General features: G+C 38.1%; 1 protein-coding gene across 6 annotated transcripts in view; it reads right to left on the minus strand.

Moving 5' to 3' along the window:
- Positions 1 to 21,937, minus strand: part of ryr3 (ryanodine receptor 3) — a 90,881-nt gene that overhangs the window by 2,806 nt on the left and 66,138 nt on the right. For 2 of the 6 annotated variants that reach the window (XM_058757102.1, XM_058757100.1), the window contains 45 exons: positions 21,706 to 21,852; positions 21,549 to 21,608; positions 21,387 to 21,462; positions 21,172 to 21,295; positions 18,749 to 18,864; positions 18,595 to 18,662; positions 18,361 to 18,482; positions 17,964 to 18,013; positions 17,805 to 17,865; positions 17,471 to 17,709; positions 16,729 to 16,810; positions 16,510 to 16,640; positions 15,622 to 15,939; positions 15,282 to 15,522; positions 15,008 to 15,095; positions 14,825 to 14,917; positions 14,496 to 14,666; positions 14,357 to 14,416; positions 14,134 to 14,268; positions 13,842 to 13,954; positions 13,042 to 13,138; positions 10,508 to 10,620; positions 10,360 to 10,411; positions 10,210 to 10,269; positions 10,018 to 10,117; positions 9,854 to 9,933; positions 9,692 to 9,768; positions 9,540 to 9,613; positions 8,074 to 8,091; positions 7,217 to 7,297; positions 6,852 to 6,940; positions 6,617 to 6,745; positions 6,431 to 6,535; positions 6,271 to 6,352; positions 4,889 to 6,192; positions 4,429 to 4,472; positions 4,192 to 4,357; positions 4,004 to 4,090; positions 3,664 to 3,864; positions 3,422 to 3,552; positions 1,260 to 1,302; positions 1,052 to 1,179; positions 915 to 975; positions 689 to 835; positions 465 to 599 (listed from right to left, as the gene is read on the minus strand). In XM_058757102.1, coding sequence (XP_058613085.1) covers positions 465 to 599; positions 689 to 835; positions 915 to 975; positions 1,052 to 1,179; positions 1,260 to 1,302; positions 3,422 to 3,552; positions 3,664 to 3,864; positions 4,004 to 4,090; positions 4,192 to 4,357; positions 4,429 to 4,472; positions 4,889 to 6,192; positions 6,271 to 6,352; positions 6,431 to 6,535; positions 6,617 to 6,745; positions 6,852 to 6,940; positions 7,217 to 7,297; positions 8,074 to 8,091; positions 9,540 to 9,613; positions 9,692 to 9,768; positions 9,854 to 9,933; positions 10,018 to 10,117; positions 10,210 to 10,269; positions 10,360 to 10,411; positions 10,508 to 10,620; positions 13,042 to 13,138; positions 13,842 to 13,954; positions 14,134 to 14,268; positions 14,357 to 14,416; positions 14,496 to 14,666; positions 14,825 to 14,917; positions 15,008 to 15,095; positions 15,282 to 15,522; positions 15,622 to 15,939; positions 16,510 to 16,640; positions 16,729 to 16,810; positions 17,471 to 17,709; positions 17,805 to 17,865; positions 17,964 to 18,013; positions 18,361 to 18,482; positions 18,595 to 18,662; positions 18,749 to 18,864; positions 21,172 to 21,295; positions 21,387 to 21,462; positions 21,549 to 21,608; positions 21,706 to 21,852 — 6,099 coding nt within the window. Of the gene's footprint in view, positions 1 to 464; positions 600 to 688; positions 836 to 914; positions 976 to 1,051; positions 1,180 to 1,259; positions 1,303 to 3,421; positions 3,553 to 3,663; positions 3,865 to 4,003; positions 4,091 to 4,191; positions 4,358 to 4,428; positions 4,473 to 4,888; positions 6,193 to 6,270; positions 6,353 to 6,430; positions 6,536 to 6,616; positions 6,746 to 6,851; positions 6,941 to 7,216; positions 7,298 to 8,073; positions 8,092 to 9,539; positions 9,614 to 9,691; positions 9,769 to 9,853; positions 9,934 to 10,017; positions 10,118 to 10,209; positions 10,270 to 10,359; positions 10,412 to 10,507; positions 10,621 to 13,041; positions 13,139 to 13,472; positions 13,573 to 13,841; positions 13,955 to 14,133; positions 14,269 to 14,356; positions 14,417 to 14,495; positions 14,667 to 14,824; positions 14,918 to 15,007; positions 15,096 to 15,281; positions 15,523 to 15,621; positions 15,940 to 16,509; positions 16,641 to 16,728; positions 16,811 to 17,470; positions 17,710 to 17,804; positions 17,866 to 17,963; positions 18,014 to 18,360; positions 18,483 to 18,594; positions 18,663 to 18,748; positions 18,865 to 21,171; positions 21,296 to 21,386; positions 21,463 to 21,548; positions 21,609 to 21,705; positions 21,853 to 21,937 lie in introns of all 6 variants that reach the window. The other 4 variants (XM_058757103.1, XM_058757101.1, XM_058757099.1 and 1 more) reach the window with 3 other exon arrangements.

Below are 21,937 nucleotides of genomic sequence, written 5' to 3' on the forward strand. Positions count from 1 at the left end.
TAAATGTCTTTACTGTCACTTTTGATCAATTTAATGCACCATTAAATGCATAAAATGATTAATTTCTTTCAAACTAATTCTTACTGACCTCAAACGTTTGATACATATGTATATTAAATAATGAAATATAAAAGTAAAAATCTAAATTTTTAAAGCACTCTTAATATTTCCCTCAAAAAATTTGAAAATTTCCCATTTCTTTTCAAAAGAGTGAAAAAAAATTCAATAGTACTTTTGATGACAAACAAACAACAGTATTCTCATAATATGAAAACAATCTAGTCATTATCAGAAGCATTTAGGTCACATAAGCATTTGATATGACCTGACACATTATCTCACCGAATAAATGATTATTTCCTGACAGTAAATAGTGAGTCAAAGATGACTTCCAGAACAGCCAGATGAAAAACAGCATGCTAAATGTCCTTCAAGGATCCTTTCAAAACAAAAGCTAAACTCACAGTCATCATATCATCACACTTCATGTCAGGTGCGTCCTCATCCTCGCTCTTGTTGTAGAACTTGCGGAAGAAGTTAAAAGCCACCACGGTGTACAGGTAGACCACGACCGCCAGGAGGCCCACGGTCAACACCAGCTGTTCAGATGGAGAAGGTATTTTCATCAGATCAGAAGTATCTTGGTGTAAAGCTGTACTACAGTCACCCCCTGCTGGATGAGACTTACCTGTTTGCCATTGTGAGTCACAGAAGAGAGGATGGTCCTCAAGGTCTTGACGCCCATGGCAATGTCCAGCAAATGAGCGGCAAAGAAGAAGTTATTGTAATGTCCCAGAACAGACATGATGGTGTACCAGATCAGGTAGAGGTAAGACTAGAGATGAAAGACAAAACGTTATTGTCCTGATACAGGATATTCCTCTTAAGTGTTTTCAAATCTGAGCCGTACTCACGTTGTCTGTCAGCACCACACCCATTTTCCAGATGTGGTACTTTGTATCGATTGAGCTCAACCTGCAATTGAAACCAAAACATGACTGAATGCTTTAATGCTCTTTCAAACCAAAGGTTTCAGGTCCCGTCAGCTCACCAGGACAGCAGGGAGGCCTCCTTCACCACGGCCTCTTCAGTGGGATCAAAGTCCAGAGCACTCTTATCCAGACCCAGGAGTTCAGCTATGCGCTCGGCCCCGTACAAGTCACCATATTTATTGATGACCTACAGAGGACAGTGGAAATTGGATATGCAGACAGTCCAATGAATACAAGCACCATCGAGTTTTGTGTGATTTTGCTTACCTTCCTCTTAACAAATTTGTCCCAGTAATTATTAGGGAAGGACCTGAAAGACAGGTAAGGAAGTACTCAAAGGATGCTCTGAAGGACTGATGCATTGATTTATCAATTACTTTATGAATAGGATATGATATACTAATGAACAGTATGTGGGTAGTTACAACTAAAACTAATACTGAAATAGAATTGACATTGAAATCAATTGAAAGGAAAGTGTATATATTGGGTCCTGTAACTGGTCACAATTAACTTTCAGTATTTCCATTTTGAATCATGTTTGCCTTCACTGTTTCTTTTTAAATGGTCCTGTAGTTCTAGTTTTGTCTCTGCTACAATTAATAAATCATGCAACAGGCCAAAAGCATTATTTATAACACAATAAATAAGCTTACCAAACCTCCACCCCAGGATACTCTAGCTTCATATGAGTTTTGCTGTTCCTTCCTGAATTACTTGATAGAAAAGGCCGATGCCATCCACCAGTGCTTCTCTAATGATGCTACAAAGCTTAGCTATCTGCCAAATTTATCTGGTCAGTCCCTGTCTTGTTTTTCTCTGTCTACTCCATTTTCTGTCTCTGAGTTAATCTTGAAATCCAACTCTTTATCCTGTCGACTTGACCCTGCTCCCACTTCTCTTCTGAAACTTTGCCATTCTTTCATTTCTGCACCTATCTCTCACTTCATCAATGCTTCTCTTTCCTCTGCCACTCAAAACTGCTGCAGTCACCCCTGTTCTCAAGAAACCTAACCTTGATCCCTCAGTGCTAACTACCGTCCTATTTCAAATTTACCATTCATTGCTAAATTACTGGAAAGTAGAATCGCCTCCCAGCTTCAGTCTTTTCTAATCGAAAATGATCTCTTTGACCCCTTTCAATCTGGTTTTCGCCCACTCCATAGTACTGAAACTGCACTTGTAAAGGTAGTGAATGATCTACTACTTTCTGGTGACTCTGGTTCTCTGTCTATACTTCTGCTACTTGAGCTCAACTCGTTATTCTCCTGCTCACTTTTAAATCATTGCACGGCTTGGCTCCCCCCTATCTTTGTAACCTGCTTCTCCCCTACACCCTGGCTCGCTCACTACGATCTTCGGACTCTGGCCTTCTCGTTGTCCCTCGGCATCGCCTCTCTTTAATGGGGGGCAGATCATTCAGTGTTGTTGCACCTAAACTCTGTAATTCTCTCCCTCGCTTACTCTGTTGTGTTAATAATATATCTGAATTTAAATCATTACTCAAAACTCGCTTATTTTCTGAATGTTATCATCCATAAGTTGTTTAGTATTTCATTGTGCTTGATTCTATTTTGCTGTATGCTGTCCTGTCTATATAATGTTCTTTTATTGTTTCTACTAACTATTGTTTGTCATCATCATCTACCCTTGTGAGCCCTGGAAAGGTGCTATATAAATAAAACTTATTATTAGTAGTGTGACAAATACAATTTATACATTTCCTAATATTCATTGTAGTTTCTCAATTAATATGAAATCATGAAAGTAACATGAATTATACTTTTAAAATAATTTTTTTAATACTGTTTAAAATTGTTTTGCAGTGTGTATTTTTTAGCTATGAAAAACTTTGATATGCATATTTATTGTAAATTATAGTACAGCATATCAACTTTGTAAAATATTTCATGTCATGTACATACACAAATATTTGTAAAGGTTTGGGGTCAGCAAGTTTTTTTTTTTTTTTTTTTTTTCAACAAGGACACATTAAATTGATAAATAGTGACAATATATTTATAATGTTACAAAAGATTTGTTCTTTTGAACTTTCTATTCATTAAAGAATTCTAAAATAATTGTAAAAAATGTATCATGGTTTCCACAAAAATATTAAGCAGCACAGATGTTTTCAACATTGATAATAATAAGAAATGTTTCTATAGACCCCAGTTTGATTCCCGGCTCAAGGTCCTTTGCTGATCCTGTTTCTCTCTGTCTGCCCCATGCTTTCCTGTCTAATTTGTACTGTCCTATCCAATAAAGGCATAAAAAGGCAGAAAAAGCTAAAAAAACAACAACTTTTGAACAGTAGTAGTGCTATGGTACTGATGATTGTTATATTATAATATAATAATATTCAAATATTATAATGTAAATGCAATGTAAGGCACTGAACAAAAGAGAATGTCTAAAGTGTTTCTTACGGAGTTGCAATGACCAAACGATCCCACTGTCCTTTGATGTCATCATCTGACGGCTGCTCGGTAATATACAAACCATCAAACTCAAGCTTCCTAGCGATCTCCTTCTCCCGCTTGAACACGACTAAAGGAACCTACAGCAAGGAGAAAACAAGATTACATGATCGACACTGTTGTGCAGCATCTGGCTTTGACATATTCTGAATCCTGATGAATGTAACCAAACGAGAGGAATCGGGATAAACCTTAAGGCAGTAATATCCAACGACACAGAGTAAGGAGATGATCGTGTGCAGTACAGCCAAGGACATCAATGTGGGTGCCATGTAGCCAGTGCTCTCCTGAAGAATGAAGTACTCCATTCCTTCATCATCTTCGTCATCTTCCTCCTCTTCACCACCCCAGGATCCCTCCTCCTCTTCCTCATCATCAAATTCTCCAGTCACCTTTAGAGCGCAGCAATATTTAAAAGTGTTAGAGAACAACTATATAATAAACCAAATAGGTGATTATTTATTAATTTGATGTCGACTTTCATATTCATGAGCACATTTAATGTTAATAGAAAAGTTATCTGCAAAACACCTTGTAGAAGAGCAGGATGAAGTTGATGGCGAAGGCCATAAACAAAGCCAGAAGACGAAGGTTGTAGAAATTGCGAGCCAGGCAGTTCTACAGAGAAGAGCTAAATGTTAATGTTTCATCTTTGCCACTTAAACAAAATTCCCTGCAGGACAAAGTTTAACTAAAAATGCGACTCAAGCTTTTCTTACCAGCATTTTGGCTTTGAAGACTTCAAGCCCTGCAAAGAAGCTGGCCATGAATGCTGGAGCTTCTTCCTTTGCTGAGCCACGTTTGGCTTTTGGAGCTGGTTTTGCTGCTGCTGGTTCCTCAGGCGTTTCCTCTTTAGCCTTGTCTTCTTTCTCCTGATTCTCAGTGCTAAAAAACATTGCAGTGTCAGAACATTTTGATAAGGAAATGATCAGACAACATCTAATTAATCAACTTACTCAGCTTTCTCTGGCTCGGATTCTGGCTTCTCTGCTGCTACTTTCTGTGCAATAAAAAACAATATTCTTTGTCAAATTTACAAATTACAAGAAACACTGCTGTGTATCACATGTTTGATTCAAATAACAGACCTTAGTGAAGGAAGCATTATATTTATGTTTTGAGAGAGATGAAAACAAGGCTGTAAGGAATAGAAGTACAGGGTGTTCAATGAATTGTACTGTTCTTTAAAAACATGCCTGCTCAGCTGTTGAAACATCTATCAAAAAAAAAAAATATTCAGTTCACTTTCACAAACTTTTACAAATACTCCATAAAATAATTGTATTGGTTGTGAAAAATACATGTGATCTAGGGCCTTAAATGCCATTGTAAAACTGCAAGTCTATGCCTCGCAGCCTCATTTTCATTCACATAAAATTCAATACAGCGTCTACACAGACTAAGGTCTGTAGATACCTGGCTCTTCTTTTTCTCAACAGGGGCGCTAGACTCTGTCAGGACTTCACAGACATCACCCAGACCAGGTTCTGCCCCATGCTTCCCCTCCTTCTTCACAGCTGGATTAAGTAGATCCATGACCGTATCCGCCTCCAGCTTTTCAGCACCAGCACTGGTCATCTGCACCATATCTGCCGACACCACCAACTCACTGCTCTCTGTTTTTTCTGCTTCCATTACATCACCATGGATCCCAAACTGTGTTGGATCAGGCATGTTACCCAAGATATCTGTCACTTTCATGTTTTTAGCACCCTCCACAAGACCCCCACCAAACATGGAGGACCAAATAATATGGAAGAACCCAAAAATGATGCCGAAAATGCCTTTGAAGAACCCGGTGAAGAGCATCCAGAAGAAGGAGAAGAACCCCGTGATCATTTCCCTGATGGTCAATTTCCTGAATTTCTTAAACTGTTTTTTCATACTCTTAAATGTCAGCATTTTACGGAAATCAGACATGCTCTTCTTCACAGAGGAGCAGGCTGCTGTGAAGGCCGAGGCGGACTCAAGAGGTGCGTCTTCCTCCTCAGACAATCCTTCAAGCAGACTGTGCAACTCCTCTTCTTCATCCTCCTCATGTGGTTCTGCAGCGTCTGGCTCGGAGATCTGAGAGGCCAATTGCATCTCAAAGATGGTGTCCTCACAGAAGTTCACAAATAACTCCATCTTTTCACTCTCACCACCTTCGTTGACCACATCGAAAATGAACTGCCGTTTGGACTCTTTGACCTGAGGTTTTTCCCACTGGGTTCTGCTAGACTCGCTGATCTCAAAGTAAACCCTCTCAATCCTTTTGCCACCCCCCATGATCTCAATACGGCCCAGGTACGGCTCAAAGTAACTGAGAACGCTTTCAGCCAGGTCTAAGAATGTGGACAGGCGTGAGTCATGAGGCATGTGTTCTGATAGGTTAGTAAGGAGCACAGCTACGTTGAAGCCGATGTCCTTTGCTGGTTCGTGGAAGCGTTCCACAAACTCCTTGTAGTTGAACATGTCATTTTCATCTGCCTCCACACAGGAGAGAAGAAACTCAATCTCAGACTGTGTGTATTGCTTTTGGCTATCCATAGACTTATGGAACTCCTTCTTGGATATAACGCCTTTGCAGTCTGGGTCGTACTCCTTGAAGTTATCAGATGTAGTGAGGTCCTTCAGTTTGAGGAACATGTCGAAGAACTTGAGGATCATTTCCACATTGCTGGAGGACTCAACTAATGTGTCAACCATCTGCTTACCAATAGTTCCATTCACCACATTACCTGTAACATGCAGTTGATGCATTAACCATTGCTAGTCTCTTACTAGTTCATTATGGTGTTTGAAAAAAAAACTCTCACCCTCCAGAAGGGATAACATCATGACCACCATATCTTTCTGCAAATCCATCAGCTCTTTCAATAACTCGATTTGACTAGAATCCTGAAACAAATGACATTTAATGTTGAGAGGCATCATATTTAGTAACTGCTACACATTAACAGTGCCCTGATTGGTTACCTGTGACAGTTTCATTTGCATGTTTGCGAAAACATGCAGGAACCCGACCACTGCGTCCCACAACCTGCTGTGTGCCAAACTTTGCTGATTCCCAATACAAGGGCCCTAAAAATAGAAAACACAGTATTATGCAAAGACATCCACTGAACTCTAATATAGTGTACTAGTGTAGAGTATATGCATTACCTGAATGTACTCAGTGAGTGAGTTAAAGATTTGTTTGGCTACTGCCAAAGCTTTGGAGAAGTTAAGTTGCCCAGCCTCATCCATGACATCTTTCCCAGAGTAATACCAGTAGAAATCACTTATAGATTCCTGGTGGTGAAAACAAGTACGACCATTACAGAGGATTGAAGTTGAGTAGATTCATGAGAATTCAAAGCTATATAACACATCTACATATGTATTTCGTTTGTGTTACCTGTAGGCGTAATAGGTAGTCCACAGTGCTAATGATGATGTTGACTGTAGTAGTGTTTCCAGTCTGGGTCCGCAAGAAGTTTTGGAAATCTGTTGAGGGAATTTAACATATAAACAGTAAATAGTAAAGAATAGGCAGTGAAGCATAGTTAAATAGGCAGTTTTTCTGTGAAATCTTAATTCTTGATTCATTAGCAATGCCTTGAAAATCATTGTTTTTCTGCAATGTATTGAACATTGTGTTTATTAAATGTTATAAAAATATATAATACAAATATGATTAAAAGTACAATTAGTTAACATTTGTATTTAGTTTTAAAAAGTAGCATTACATAGAAAAAATATATACCGTTTTTTTAGTCTTACCGTTATTGTGCCCCTCACATAGAAGTTGCAAAAACCTGAATAGATCCTTTGTAAAGTCATCATTTTGTAGTACTTTTGAACCTTAAAACATTAAAACAGAGAATTGCAATTATTTCTGGGCCATATTTTTAAAGCCAAACTAGATGACAAATTTACATCAGTCTCAAGCAAGCTGGTGACTAGAACATTTTTTTTGGGAGCTTGCTTCACTTAGGATGAAGAGCTTTAGATTGCAGGCTCGCAACTGCATCCCAAGAACTGACTGGAAAAAAGAAAAGCTTGTCGATTAATACACAGAAATGACAGAAATTTCAAAAAGCTGGGTTAGCGAGGTAACTTTCACAAGAATGGTGTAAAAAGTATATGTTGGAAATACTTGATATGATTTTAATGATTTAATACTGCACACATAAAATGCTGTATCATATTGTACACAAAGTCATACTTGTGAAAGTTAGTCAAGTGAGAAACCAGCTTTGTGAAATTCACAGCATGTCAAAGCTCTTTGCTCATTTTGTAGCTGGGGTATAATCTTTAGCTGAGTGTACACCTCTTTGAACATGTTTCAATTTTTTTCAACACTGTATGAGTACAGATGATTTGTAATGTTCACACGGAAGTCAAAATCTTCCCATTTAGTGAACTAGTTTAGTAAAGTTAGGCTAGGTAAATGAGCCTGGTTTTAGTCTTAGTTCTGTCTTAATTCTGTGCCAGCATGCATTAGTCTTTACAAGCCAGCCATGAAGAGTAGTGCATTTATATCACCAGTAGCAGAGAAGAGGAAAGTTTCTGACAAATGGTGGGGTAGAACATGCCAGTGTACAGCATTGCGAAATGAGTAGCTAAACTATATTTACCCCGCTCTCTCACGTTGACTGCAATCCAGAATAAAATGATGGAAAACAAACAAAGAGAGCAGACATAAGCAAATGGTGAAAGACTGAACTTCAGAAAGAAATAAGAAGAGTCATTGAACTTTAGTGAGAGGATGGACATGCAGTTACAGATGTTGACAGACAGAGTTCAGATGTGTTTCATGGAATGTAAGACCTCTGGTTTTTATTTAGATGCAAATCCATAACAATGAAATTAAAGCAGGACCACATACTGTGTAACACATATACATCATATTATTCACTGGGACTGGACAAGGCTTTATTTGTTTAGTCGTGTGTGAGTATGCTGCAAAATCAGTAGTTAAAGAAGGTGTTAGTATTATTCCAATGCAGTGGTTTTAGTCATATTCTGTATCATACTTGATGTCTATTGCCTTTCATATGATATCTGATCCCATCAAATTCAGCAATATGGCTAATAAAAGTTATTAATGTAGGTAAAACTCACCAAGCCTTTCAAGAATATATCTGGGTTGTATACATCTGGGTTGTATTTCACCCCAAAATCAAAAGAGTAAAAAATAGAATTTATATAAAGTTGTATAAAATACCTTCTCATTAAAGTAAGGCTAAAAATATTGTGTCTAATTTAATTTTAATAAAAAATTGGATGGGATGATTCTCATTACTGTGTTACAGTAATTACAATCTACTGAGAATAATCAGAATAATGAACAGTGCAAAAAAAAAAAATCAAAATAAAACATCTGGACAGATTACAGTATTTGTCCCAATCCAATTTCTTCTTTTCTTTTTGGGGTTAATCGGACAAACCAAAAGATTGGAAAAAAGCTCACATTCACCTCAGCGCTGTCAGAAACTCATTTAGCAAAATTATTATTTATTATTATTTGGGGGTAAATCAAGCAAACCAAACAGTGAAGAAAAAAACCCCCTAAAACATTTACCTCAACCCTGTCAGAAATACCTTCAGTAACATATATTCATCTTTAGATATTTTACATTGTTATGAGTGTCCTAATTATTGTATTGCTTTGTCTAAAGTTGTTGTGCATAGCATAATCACACCACTGTGGTCCTTCATTTCACCTTTGAAGATGAAGCCCTTTAATTACTGGACAATAAAACATTTATAGTTAATGGCATCCCATAGACATTTGACAATGCATGAGGAGAATACTGCAACTTCCACTGTTGCAGTGAATCCATGTACACACATTATTAACAGTGCACTTCGCAAAGTTATCAGGGTGCAGCAATTCAAGCCAAAGGAAGAACCAAAACTGATATTACTGCCGTTACTGCTGTACGGTACTAAAAAGAAGCTAATATACTCTGTATACAAACACAAAACTTGTGTTTTGTAGTATAATGGCAGGAGAGATATAATGCAGATGTTGTTAACTAATTAATCACAGTACTCATCAAAAAGTGCAGACAGAGAAGAATAAAGCTTATTGGCTTACATGACCCCTCTTCAGTCACCATTCCAAGACTCTCTGCCTTATTTTGCCTTTCAAATGCATTTAAATCCAGCACACTGCCAAAGACATGGTCAAAATTAATAATCACTGTAGGGCAAAATGGATAATAAGCGCAAAACTATGTTCACACCCACCTGCAAGACATCATAAGTCCAGATAAACTTTTAAAGAAGCCCGCATCTCGTTTTTCCTTCAAATAATCCAGCATTTTCTAAAGAATTATAAAGCATTAACAATTTCTGAGCTCAGTATCCTCTGTGAGACAAAACTACCTTCTGCCCAGTCAAGTTCTTTACCTGCTGGACAAGAACGTTGCCTCCATTTAGGATAGAAATGCCCAGTTTAAGGGTGCCAGTCACCATAGGCCCAAGTCGGCCTGCAATCAAACAAATGCTGCTTTAGGAAATCCAATAAATGAAGACTTTAGAGAGAGCAAAAGGGCAGAAATAGAGACGTGTACCTTTACTGGCACTGATCATCTGCAGCACCATCTCAGCAGCTCCACGGGCGTGAAGTCTGGCCTGCTGGTACAGAATCTTCTGCTTCTCCATTTCTTTTTCCTGTGAGAGAGATGACAAAAGCATTGAAATTTACACTGCTTACAGATCGTGAAACATTAAGATTATTCAATTAAAATCCAGGAATTTAATACCTCAAACGTTTTTTCTTTTCCCTCCTCTTCTTCTTCTTCTTCCTCATTCTCGGCACAGCTCTGTAAATTAAAATAACGATTCAGTGGAAACTCTTTAAAACATTCACAATATAAATTGGAAGGATTAATTTGATTAAATACAACACTGACCTTTGCCATCATGTCAGCATATGCAATGTAGAGAGGATCATCTTCTAGGAAACTACAAAAAAACAACAAAAAAAGTCAGTTGTTTATCTGTTTTAGAATAAGTAAGTATATATAAGTACTTTTATGTACTTATATATGAAAATGACACCTTCTCTCTGTCAGAGCATTGTGACTGAAGTGAAGGATGAGCTGATGAAGAGGGTCTGGCTGAACTTCAGCTTCTTCTTCCTCTTCTTCCTCTACCACAGTCATGGGAGTTTTCTGCAGGAAGAGCCACTGAAGTTATAAAGACAGCATTACCCATAATCCGTTGATCACCAGCTTTCTTCTTCTCTTTAACTCTGTTTGTCCCCTGATTATTTGCTATAATCAGAAGTCTAACTTTATAGACCTTGGTTTCTATGACTGCTGACATTTAAATCTGTTTATAAACCAAATGATGATACACTAACATATTCTGACACTGCAATCACCCTTTCACTCAAACCATGCTCGTCTACCTTACTATTACCAAGGCTGGGCTAAATTCAGAATATAAGAATTGGCTCCCTTTCAATTAAGTGTGAATTTGAATTCAGTTGGCCATGTCCTATAGGATGATGAATTGGAATTACAAGTAAAGGAAATTACTGAATTGCAATACAAAGAAATTCAAAAGTAGCCATCACACAAAAAAATATTAATAGCATATCACTTTTAAGTCTTGTAAACTGTTTGAAGAGATAAATTACAGCAGTCTGGAAAATAAAGCATACATTAAAAATGATCATTATCTAATGTTTCTGTAAATATCTCATACACTGCATGTATGATAACTTGTTTATGGGTAATTCATACTGAAACAATGAAAAACTACTATGCATTCCTTTTAATTAATTCAATTTAATTCTACTTCCTTAAATTCAAATTACAATTACAGTTCCGCTTCCTGTTCAACTTCAGTTAAAATTTAGGAGCTAAATTCTCAATTCTCAATGATGCACAGCCCGAAACAAATAACTTCCACAGTATTACAATCAAACCATTACATCAAATACACCAAAAAAAAAAATAATAATTAAAACACTAAAAGCTGTTCTACCTGCTATGAAAATAAACATAGGAAATAAACACATTTGACACTTTATGCAATTTAGTTTCATTACAGTCATTTTCAGCATTATGACTCCAATAGTTTGCTTCATGATCTTGCAGCAAGAGGCTCTGTATTCAAATTAGACATGCAGTTATTTTACACAAAGACACACTTAAATGTAATCAAGATCAATGTCTCTCTGTTCAGGCCCTGTGAAGCCACTTTAAATCCAATCTTGAAACTTAAAAAGAAACTACTGCTACTGTGCTACATGACTTCATTAGGATCAGATGCTGCACAACTGGGTTAAATTTGTTGGATGCTGGACGTCCACTGGGCCTTAGCTGAGAAACACTTGTTGGGATGACATAGTGGCCTGAGCATGGTCATTGGAGTCGGATGCTCCAGAATTAGACAGGGACCAATGACCAGCTCAGGATAAACATGCAAATTCACATGGCAATGGAAATGGCTTTGCAGTGCGTGTTAAGTGTTATATACTGTTGTAAATTCACGGTTTCCATTATTAAACAAATATGACTAAAAATGACTAAAAGGGTGTCTTCACAAAATTTAAAAAATGAGTGCCCAATTATCAATGTTTAGCATTAATAATAATAATGATGATAACAATAGTAAGAATTTATTCCAGAGTAATTAAATATTTTATTAGTGCTCAAAATAATAAATATGTTATAATAAATAATAAATATACAAAATAAATTTAAGACGCGCAAATCAGGTGGGTCGATTTACACTAGGGTGACTATACGTGCCATTTTTCCCGGACACGTCCTTGCCAGGATTTGTTTTGGCTTTGTTTTCCTGTTTTCATGCTTGCTGAAGGTAATGACTGAAAAGTAGTTTGACCAATAACATGCAGGCATTGTACATGATGGACCAATCATGGTGTGTGTGAGAAGGTGGGATCTACGATCAATGCGATGCAATTACATATTAGGTGTGTTTGACTTAAAAGCAGCGTGGGTCAGACCGATCAGTGTTTGACATCAAAGTACCTTGAGAGCGTTTTGAAAGCATAAGGAACCGTCTGTATGGTACTTTGATGTCATACACCGATCGGTCTGCACACGCAAACAAAGCCAAAACCTAGATATTTTAGGCAATATAGAAATCCTGGCCAGGACGCGTCCAGGAAAAATGGCACGTATGGTCGCCCTAATTTACACAGCAGACTGAACTTCAGTTGACACATGATCTCTAAATGAGGTGAACATGCCACCGACTCTCACAACAAACGTGACTTACGAAAGAAAGACGACACCCAAAGAACATAGCAGAGCGTCGCGGGGAACGTCCGCTCCTCTTACCACGTCTGCGCTGAAACGGACTGCTTTTCTAGTGAGATGGCGGGAACTGAGGCTCAGCCGAAACTCATGCATGCCTTGGCTGCTGTGCCTCGGTCGGTAGTGTGTCACGTAACCAGCAGAGCTGAACACAGGCCAGGATGAGTACATGAGGCGGGCAGAGACGTGCTCCCGCACCTTAGCGGGCACGGTGCTGGCCGCAGAGCTTTCGGCCGCCAAGAAGGCACCAGCAGGCACACACAGCACACGGGGCAGCACTGATGCCAGCCCGGTACTTACTGCCAGGTCCTGCACTAGCTTCTCCTCAAAGGAGTACTCCTCTGTCTCTATCCAAAGTCTCTGATAGCCACTGAGGAAGAGGTTAATTGAGCGATGCCTGAAGAGTGGGGGGGAGAGGGAGGTTAAGAGGAAGATGAAGGAAGGAGGTGCATTCTGTGGTGTGAGAGGAAGATGTACAGTCCATGGCCTCATCTGACTGGTCACCTTATGAGGAAGTCCATGAAAGCTACCATTTAAATGATCATGAGGTCAAGAACCTTCAACCCACCCTGAAACTTCCCGATGCTACATAAAGCGAAGAGACCCGGCAGAAACTGAAGGTGACCATTCAGAGTGGCGGCGCTAACTGTATGCTTGTGCTCAGCCCTTAGCTTGGAGAATGGAAGAGGAGGAGGAAGTTGGGATCATGAGTTCTCTTAGTCTCACATTACCGTTAGCATGGAGAACAGACGGTCAAAGCTGGAGGTATGGTACACCTTTTCCAGCCAAACGTACCGATAGCCATTCAGGAAGTAATTATTATTTTTGTATCTGAAGTGTGTTATGGAGACAACAGAAAGGGACAGGTTTTAGGAGGAGGAAGAAAGGAGCATGGAAAAACACCAATTAAAACACTTTGCAGCACATGTAAACAGGATGACACTAGAGGGAGTACAGAATGCATTCAGATGCATTTGGAAGGAAGGAATAGCTATCAAGGAAACTTTCAGAAGTACCTATTGAGTCAGTATGTTTTAAAGCTGAATGCTGTGAATGAATATTGCAGTTGTAATTTTAATTTAAAGCTTCCAAGGACATACCTTGGTAAGTTGTAGAGTGGCGCCATGCGGAAACAGGCCACCACGGCACGCTTTCTTTGCTTTGACAGCAGCTTTTGAAACACCATCTTCTTGTTCCTCAGCGGCAGCTCAACCTGAGAGTAAAATATATGTAATGTTTAATTGAAATAAATGTTTTATTTCCTAGAGTGATAAATTTAAATGTATAAGTCTACTTGCTGTTAACCAATAAATAAGGTTGCTGACACAGTGTAGGTAGATGAGGAATGAGATTACATAGCAAAGTTGAATTAAATTTTTATGCCTATTATACCTGATCAAGGTGGTAGACAGCAGCGGAGATGGCCTGAACTCTCTCCACGTTTTGCTCTGGGTCTGGAGGTCCCTCATTCTTCACCACAATATCTTTGTAGAGGTTCAGCTGCCACTGCACTGCTGGATCTGCTGACTGTGATGGGACAAGAAACACCAATAAGCCAATGTCAACATTTCAGCATCTAATCATGTATGTTAGATTGCAATTTGCTTCTCCAGACCTTCTCCTGAAGATGGAGGTTCTTCCTCAGGTAATCCTTAACCTCATCATCGGTGTCTTTCTGTTAAATGAAGAAATTGTTAGAGGTTTGTTACAGATCTCCAATAAAGCCTAATTAAGACAACAAGAAATACACTCACCAGACTATAACGGATCTTGGCAAGGGAAATGAGCTCCTGGTCTCCAGGAGTGCACATGTTCAGACCAATGGGCAACATCTTCTTGTGAGCTGCTACGATAAGGGAAGTCTGGATGGAGTACAACTCTCCCCTTCTCTTTTTTCCTCTTCTCTCTTGGTCCTGACCTCCAGACTGGTTTCACAAAGCAATATATTACACATAAAACAAATCGCTTATAATGGTTTTCATGAACACATGTCCCCAGAGGATATTTGGCCTCACTACATTATTAGCTCAGAGCTTTTGTGTCCAATTACTTATAGCTGGCAATTACTTTATATCACACTTACTTTTGACATCTTCGTCTTGCTGTCTCCAGTGAGGAACGCCAGGTTGTTAATTTCATTTTGCACCACAAAATTTTGCTCTTCCCTTTTAAAGTTCTATAAACAAAGAGCAGAAACCAGCTCTGGAAATCTTGAAATAATTGCAAGTTCTTGAAAATATTTGTTGATGCCATACAGAGAACTTACGTGAGATTTACACCAAAGGATGAAAATCTCTGACACCATTTTGAAAAGTTCTGCTGAATCTGAATCTGGTTGCTTCAGCCATTTGGATCTAGTCAAAAGTCAAATTAACTTATTAACAAAAGTGAAATTAGCTTATCTCTGTAGATTGTAACTTTAGCACCACTTTTTAGCAGCAGTTAAACTTATTAAATGTTTCAGGTGTAGTGGCCTGAGTTGTTTTGCAGTGGGCATCAAAATTGTTTAGCAGCTCCCTCTCAGGTCATGGTATAAATACCTGTTGTTGTCCACATAACGAATGAGCATTGGATAGAAGGCATACAGATCCCTGCAGAGAACAGCAAACTCATCCAGAATCTGTAGTTCAGCTTCCTGAGTGTCTGCCCTGCTTTCAGCCCTCAGCAGCTCTTCCTCAGCCACTACCTTCACTGTCTTCTTCTTCAGTTTCTCCAGCGTCGGCAGGAAGTGCATTCTAAGAAGATCTGGGCTAGCCTTGCTAATGATAGGCTGGGTGTACACTACATAGAGGAGAGTTTACAGATATTTGAGAAGGCATTGCAATCATCCTGTATCAAAGCATGTTAATCAATTCACTACCAGTTCAGGTTCACCCTCACCTGCAAGTCTTTTCATCCAAGGGGCGTTATCAATGCCAAGGTTGTTATTGAGAATCTTGAGGATATTGCCCAGGATAAGGCTAAGATGCTCAGATGTGACAGTTGTGCAGCAATTGGCATCAGCTGGGGAGTTTTCTGGGCCTTTTGACCACCAGTAAGACAGGTAGTTACACAACATGGGAAAGATGACCTCGATGACCTGTGGCATCTCTGTGTAGCGTGCGCCGGATTCAGAAATGTCACCTATGTCCTTCATCAGGCCGTCCAGATTGGGCATCTCAGGACACATCTCATCCACAGTGTCTGGCATGCTCAAAACTGTAAAATTGTTAAATAGTAAGGCCGCAAATTTAACAAATTATGTTTTTTCTTTAGAAAAAGAAATGCCACTGTCACCAAAAGATCGATCTGCCTATTAGGATTGACTGCAAATGAACCATATTTTCATTATATATGACCCTGGCCTGGACCAAAAAAAAAAACAGTCATAAGGGTCAATTTTTTGAAGTTGAGATTTATACATCAAATAATAAATAAATTACTGAATAAGTAAGCTTTCCATTGATGAATGGTTTGTTAGGATAGGACAATATTTGGCCGAGATACAACTATTTGAAAATCTGGAATCTGAGGGTGCAAAAAAAATCTAAATATTGAGAAAATGGCCTTTAAAGTTGTCCAAATCAAGTTCTTAGCAATGCATATTACTAATCAAAAATTAAGTTTTGATATATTTACAGTAGGAAATTTACAAAATATCTTCATGGAACATGATCTTTACTTAATGTCCTAATGATTTTTGGCATAAAAGAAAACATTTTTTCGACTTAAGACTGGTTTTGTGGTCCAGGGTCACATATAGTCTCCGATCCTGCCAAATATACTCACTAGCACGTTCTCTTGGTGTCTTGGTGTTGAAGACAGATTGGGGGTTGTGCATATTTAGGTGGGATTCCAGAAAGGCAACAGGCATGGCTCCAACCAGAGTAGATAAACATTCACCCAGCACGGGAAGCTGTCTGTAAAAACCCAACATAGTCATCTTAGTTTCATGAAGAAACGGATAGAGAATGAAAAATGTCCCCTCAGAAATAAAGTTTATTGTACTTTTCCACATAGATATTCTTGCCAGTGCCCAAAGAATAGAGGCTGGTCAGGATGCGGTAGCAGGACAGCTGAATGTCATCCACTGAAACACATACAAGTACAATTATTTTCAAGAATACAATTATTTTACAGCAAAATGTGGCATATTGATGTAAGAATGGAAATTCAATTCCTTCTAATGATTCCAGTTCCTTACATTAAGACAATATTTGAAAAAAAAGAAAGAAATGCAACTCCATTGCCAAATTATGAGATAATCTGGATAAAAATCAATTAAAAGTAACTCTTGCAAAAGGTGTGCTTACACAAACTTTTTAATTAAAGTTTCTCCGTTTCCTGTTTATCCCATTTCCATGGCAGTTCAGTAATAAATATAATTCTGGAAGTCAACATAATGAAAAACTTTCTTATAATTATCACTTAGCATCTCATTAAATTGAGAATGTTTCTCATAATAATGACTCAGCATACCTGTATCATAATAATGAGAAACTTCCCCATAATTATTAGATATTGAGGGATAATTATGACTTAGTATCTCATAATAATGCAAGACTTTCTCTTAACAATAACTTAATTTGTCATTATTATGAGATGTTAAGTCATTATGAAAAAAAGTTTTAAGTTTTCATTTTATTAAGGAACTAAGTCTTTATTATACGAGTTGCTCATTATGAGATATTTTAAAAATTGACTCATGAAAACGAACATCATACTGTAGGTCAAAGAACAGCTGACTCACACAGCAGCTCTGCTCCGAACTGGTATTGGGTGATATGCTGAAAGAGAACCGTCAGGATGGGCAGCAGGGCCACTGAGGTGTAATTGATGATCTGGGTAACGCCCTTCATCTGGGTGCGTGACTGACCCAACTTCCCCAGCTTTAAGTTCTCCAGAGTCTTCTCCAGGTCTTCTGCTGCATTCTCGAAGAACGTCCTGACACCAGCCTTCACCAGCTCTGAGCCAGACTTCATCACAGTCCTATGTGTCATAATGGAATCAGTTCAAAACGACTGAAACATTTACCACCGTTGGCTGGTCAGTGATTCAAGTTGCACTGAGATTTTGCTCACTACCTGAAGTCCAGTGAGCGTGACAGGATGTGCAAGCAGCTGACCATGGTGGTGGAGTCGCTTCCTAAAAGAACAGAGAGTCTTAAAGCTGTAGAATGAGGTTCACCAGGCAAAATGAAGCTCAGTTATGAAAAGCATTTGAATACTCTTGAGATGTCTTACCAAAGAGTGATATTCTATGTCTGACAAGGGCTGCCAGCTTACAGAATAGACTAAGGAAGAATGATTCAAGTTAGCATGACTGTACATAAAACAATCCTTGCATCCGAATATGCAGAGAATATGCAAAAAATGTCAGAGAACTTCAAGTTCGGTGGCTCCTTTAAAATGTAAGTGCCACTTTACGAAAAGTTGAGAAGTCTGCACTTCAGTATATACTGTAAGTATATACACTGAAGGAATAGGAATTCTGACATATCCTGGATAAATATGTTGAAATTTAACTAATTAACTATTATTCTACTTTTTCAGGATGCACTTACTGTATATAATGTGCATTTAAATGATATGGATTTATATTGTCTTATAACAGAATTTGGCTTTATAGTAACAGCAGCACCTGGTGATCATCTCCTTCTCTTTGTTGGATGCGTAGCCACTGCTGCTCAGGCTGATGTTGGGTGATGACAGAAAGTACAAGCAGTGATTTTTGAAGTACTGGTCTATGAGGGGCAGCAGAACCTACGTTGTAAGCGATCAAGAGAAAAACTTTTTAAAAACGTCTGTGAAATATTAAGTTTCAAGACTGTTCTGCGTATGGTAAGAGAGTGCTTGCTTGAAAACTGAATGCTACCTTAGCAAAAAACTTGATCTCTTGATCATGGGGAGATTTTTCTGTCTTCCCACTGGTAGCCATAGCCTCTGTAAAAGTTATGCAGAGAAAACAACTGATCAACTTGATATGTTAACATATAAAATTTTCTATCAATCCATCATTTTTTTCTCACCAAGATGGGCGATAAACTCCTGTGCAGAATCTACATAATTCAAGAGCCTCTTGAGGAACTTATAGGCAATCCTCTTTTCCATAGATGAGGAATCCTGCTCCATGTCCTTCAGACCTCTGCATATGCACAGGAAAAAAAAAACATCAGAGAGATCACAAACTGTTGCAAACATCCTGTAATATAGTGGTTCAGGCATTTGTTTGAAGACCCAGACTGGAAATCAACACAGTTCCAAAATGGTTTATTATACAAAAGTAGCAATAATTTACTGAAAATCAAATTCAAAATATTACACACGGTACAAACACTGAGGCACTATTATTATTATTATTATTATATGAATTCCTCTTATCCCTGTTTACAAAAGTTTTATTTGGATTATTTGGTAGAAAATACCATGTTTTGTATACATTTTAAAGAAAGAAGTCTCTTATGCTCACTCAAATCTGCATTTATTTGTTTAAAAATACTGTAGCAAATCAGCTCAAAAGACAAATGTATATAAATAATTATGATTAATTACAATTATTTATATCAGCTGCCAGTAGTAACTGTAGCAGAATTAAATTGCCATCAACTAATCTGTTCGACCAGCGAACATTCAGTGTAAGTTCATATCAACTCTAGGAAAGGATATTTTCATGGCCACAGAAAATACTTTCATACAGTATTAATGCATTAGAGCATGTACCAAGCATCAAAATCGTAAAGGAACATTAATTTGCAAGGCAGAATCAGAAACTCATGTAATTTGTGCACAAGAGTTTTATTAACTAAACTTAGTCTAACAAACAAACAAACATACATACATACATACATACACTCACGTGTACATACAAAAGGGGAGCTAAAGTGGATGAATGAAGCCATTAGAGAAACCAGAGAATGCAGTTATGGAAAATGAGTCAGAACCACCCGAGTTAAGAACCATCAGTGCCGTTTTACAACGGGGTCTACCGCTTATACTAAACCTCTGTTTCGTTTAGTTATATGTACGATACTTGCATTGCCTTGGTCATTGAACGAGTGTCCGGATGCAGTCTTGGATGAAAGTTTTGATGGTTTAAAGGTTTGGTGGTGTTGGGAGTTCTTCAAGTTCTTCCTGGCTTGAAGGGTGATGAACTCCAAAAGATGTTATTCTGGCTCGGTGGTGATTGGGAGAGTTTTCTCCCAGATGAAGGTGATGAGAGAACTAAGAGAGACATCAGCTGAGATCCTAGGATCTTGGATGAATGGAAAGTCAAGGCTGAAGCCTGGCTCAAACTTAAGGTACAGAAGACTTCTAGCTCACATCCTTATCTTCTCACAGAACCGCAGACTGACAAGGTGGGTCACTGATGTGAGAGATTTATCTCCTATAGAGATCACACCTCTAGGGAGTCAAAGAGCCAACGGTGACTTGCATTTTCGGAGGGAAAGTTTACGACTCTTTGTCTCTGAACATAGTAATTTGCAAATGTAATTTGACTGGGTGTTGATGCAAAAACTACTAAAGATTCTTAGGACACCAATATGTTACATAGGCATCAACATGTAATATACACTCTCAATTAGATCATCTAAAGAAGAATTCATAGATACTAAACATGGCATAGGTAAGGTTACAAGAACGAGTGGTTCTATCATAAGCATGCATAAAACAGTATACAATACAAAAGACAATATACAAGAACAGTAATAATATACACAATGACCTGAGGATATGTGATAGGAAGGTCAAAGAAAAATCCGTCTATGAATTAATGAAAGAAGTCGTTTCCTATAGCAGTATGTGTCTGTTTTAGAGAGAATTGAGTAGGGGGATTCTCTCTACATACTTTTAGGTCGTAAAGTTCATCTGGTCTGGCTGAGGTGTCCTGGTTGCCATGGTAACAAGGGGCCTGGTGTCCTTCACAGACATCCTGGCACCCAGTATGTTTATTGGGTGAGGGGTCTGTGATTATTTGTTAATCTAATGAATAATTGATTTGTTAAATCTAATGAACAATTGTGTGTCTGATTGGTCCAAATGCTACAATACAGTAAGAAAGTAATATTCTGAAATTTTATTATAATTTAAAATCATTTTTTCTATTCTAATATGTTTTAAAATGTGATTTATTCCTGTGCTGTCAAAGCTGCATTTTTAGCAGCCATTACTCCAGTATTCAATGTCACATGATCCTTCAGAAATGATTCTAAAATGCTGAATTAGTGTTAATGAAGACAATTGTGCTGCTTAATATTTTTGTAAAAAACCAGGAAACATTTTTTTTGATGAACAGAAAAGAACAGAAATAGAAATCTTTTCTAACCTTATAAATAAAAACATCCATCCTTGCTGAATAAAAGTATTAATGTCTTTAAAAATCTCACAGACCCTGAACATTTGAACGGTACTGTCTTTTTCTAATTATATAAGACAGATTTGAGAATATACTGACCTGCTGATGGCGTATCCATTGACCTGCAGGAATTTAAAGAGTTCCTGGGCCTTCTCTCGATCTCTGTACTTTTCCTTTGCCGTCAGCGTGTCGTACGGTACCAACAATGGATGACTTCCTCCTCCTTTCGATGACAACACACAATGAGTCAATGCATCTGGGACAGCATTGACAGGATTGAGCCAAACAGACTTTTTCCAGGAGAAAAACTTCACCTTTACTGTCAAGTTCCTTTTTCTTCTTCTTTGCCCAAATGTTGTGGTAATTTTCTGCAACTGTTTCAACCATTGTCTGTTGAAATGATTTAAATACAAATACAGGTTTAATAGACAATAAATGAAATATTAATTATTCGTAACAATTCGATTCACACTTGCCTGTAGTTCTCTTGATAGAATAACATTTTCCAAATCTTGTGGGGCTGGAGTAAACTCACTCTGTAAAGTAGAGAAGAGGCAACACAATGTGCTAAATGCTTTGATTTGTTGACAGACACTACAAAGAAATAAACGCTCTCCTGCAGTCTATAATTACCTGAGAGGACTCTGATATCTTGCGCTGCTTTTCTGTTTCCTTTTGCTGGAACATGGCCTCTCCTTCTTTGGTCCTCTCAATGTTCCATCCCATTGCCAGCATGCTCTTTAGAGTCTCTTTCACAGGATAGCGGTAAGTCTCCCTTTCCTATGCAAAGCGACAAATTTAATTAGATTAAAATTCATCCTTTGAAACTAGCATTTGTGTTAGAGACAAAAATCAATATGGAAGA

The sequence above is a fragment of the Onychostoma macrolepis genome, chromosome 20 (assembly GCF_012432095.1).
Source record: "Onychostoma macrolepis isolate SWU-2019 chromosome 20, ASM1243209v1, whole genome shotgun sequence".
NCBI classification, from domain to species: domain Eukaryota; kingdom Metazoa; phylum Chordata; class Actinopteri; order Cypriniformes; family Cyprinidae; genus Onychostoma; species Onychostoma macrolepis.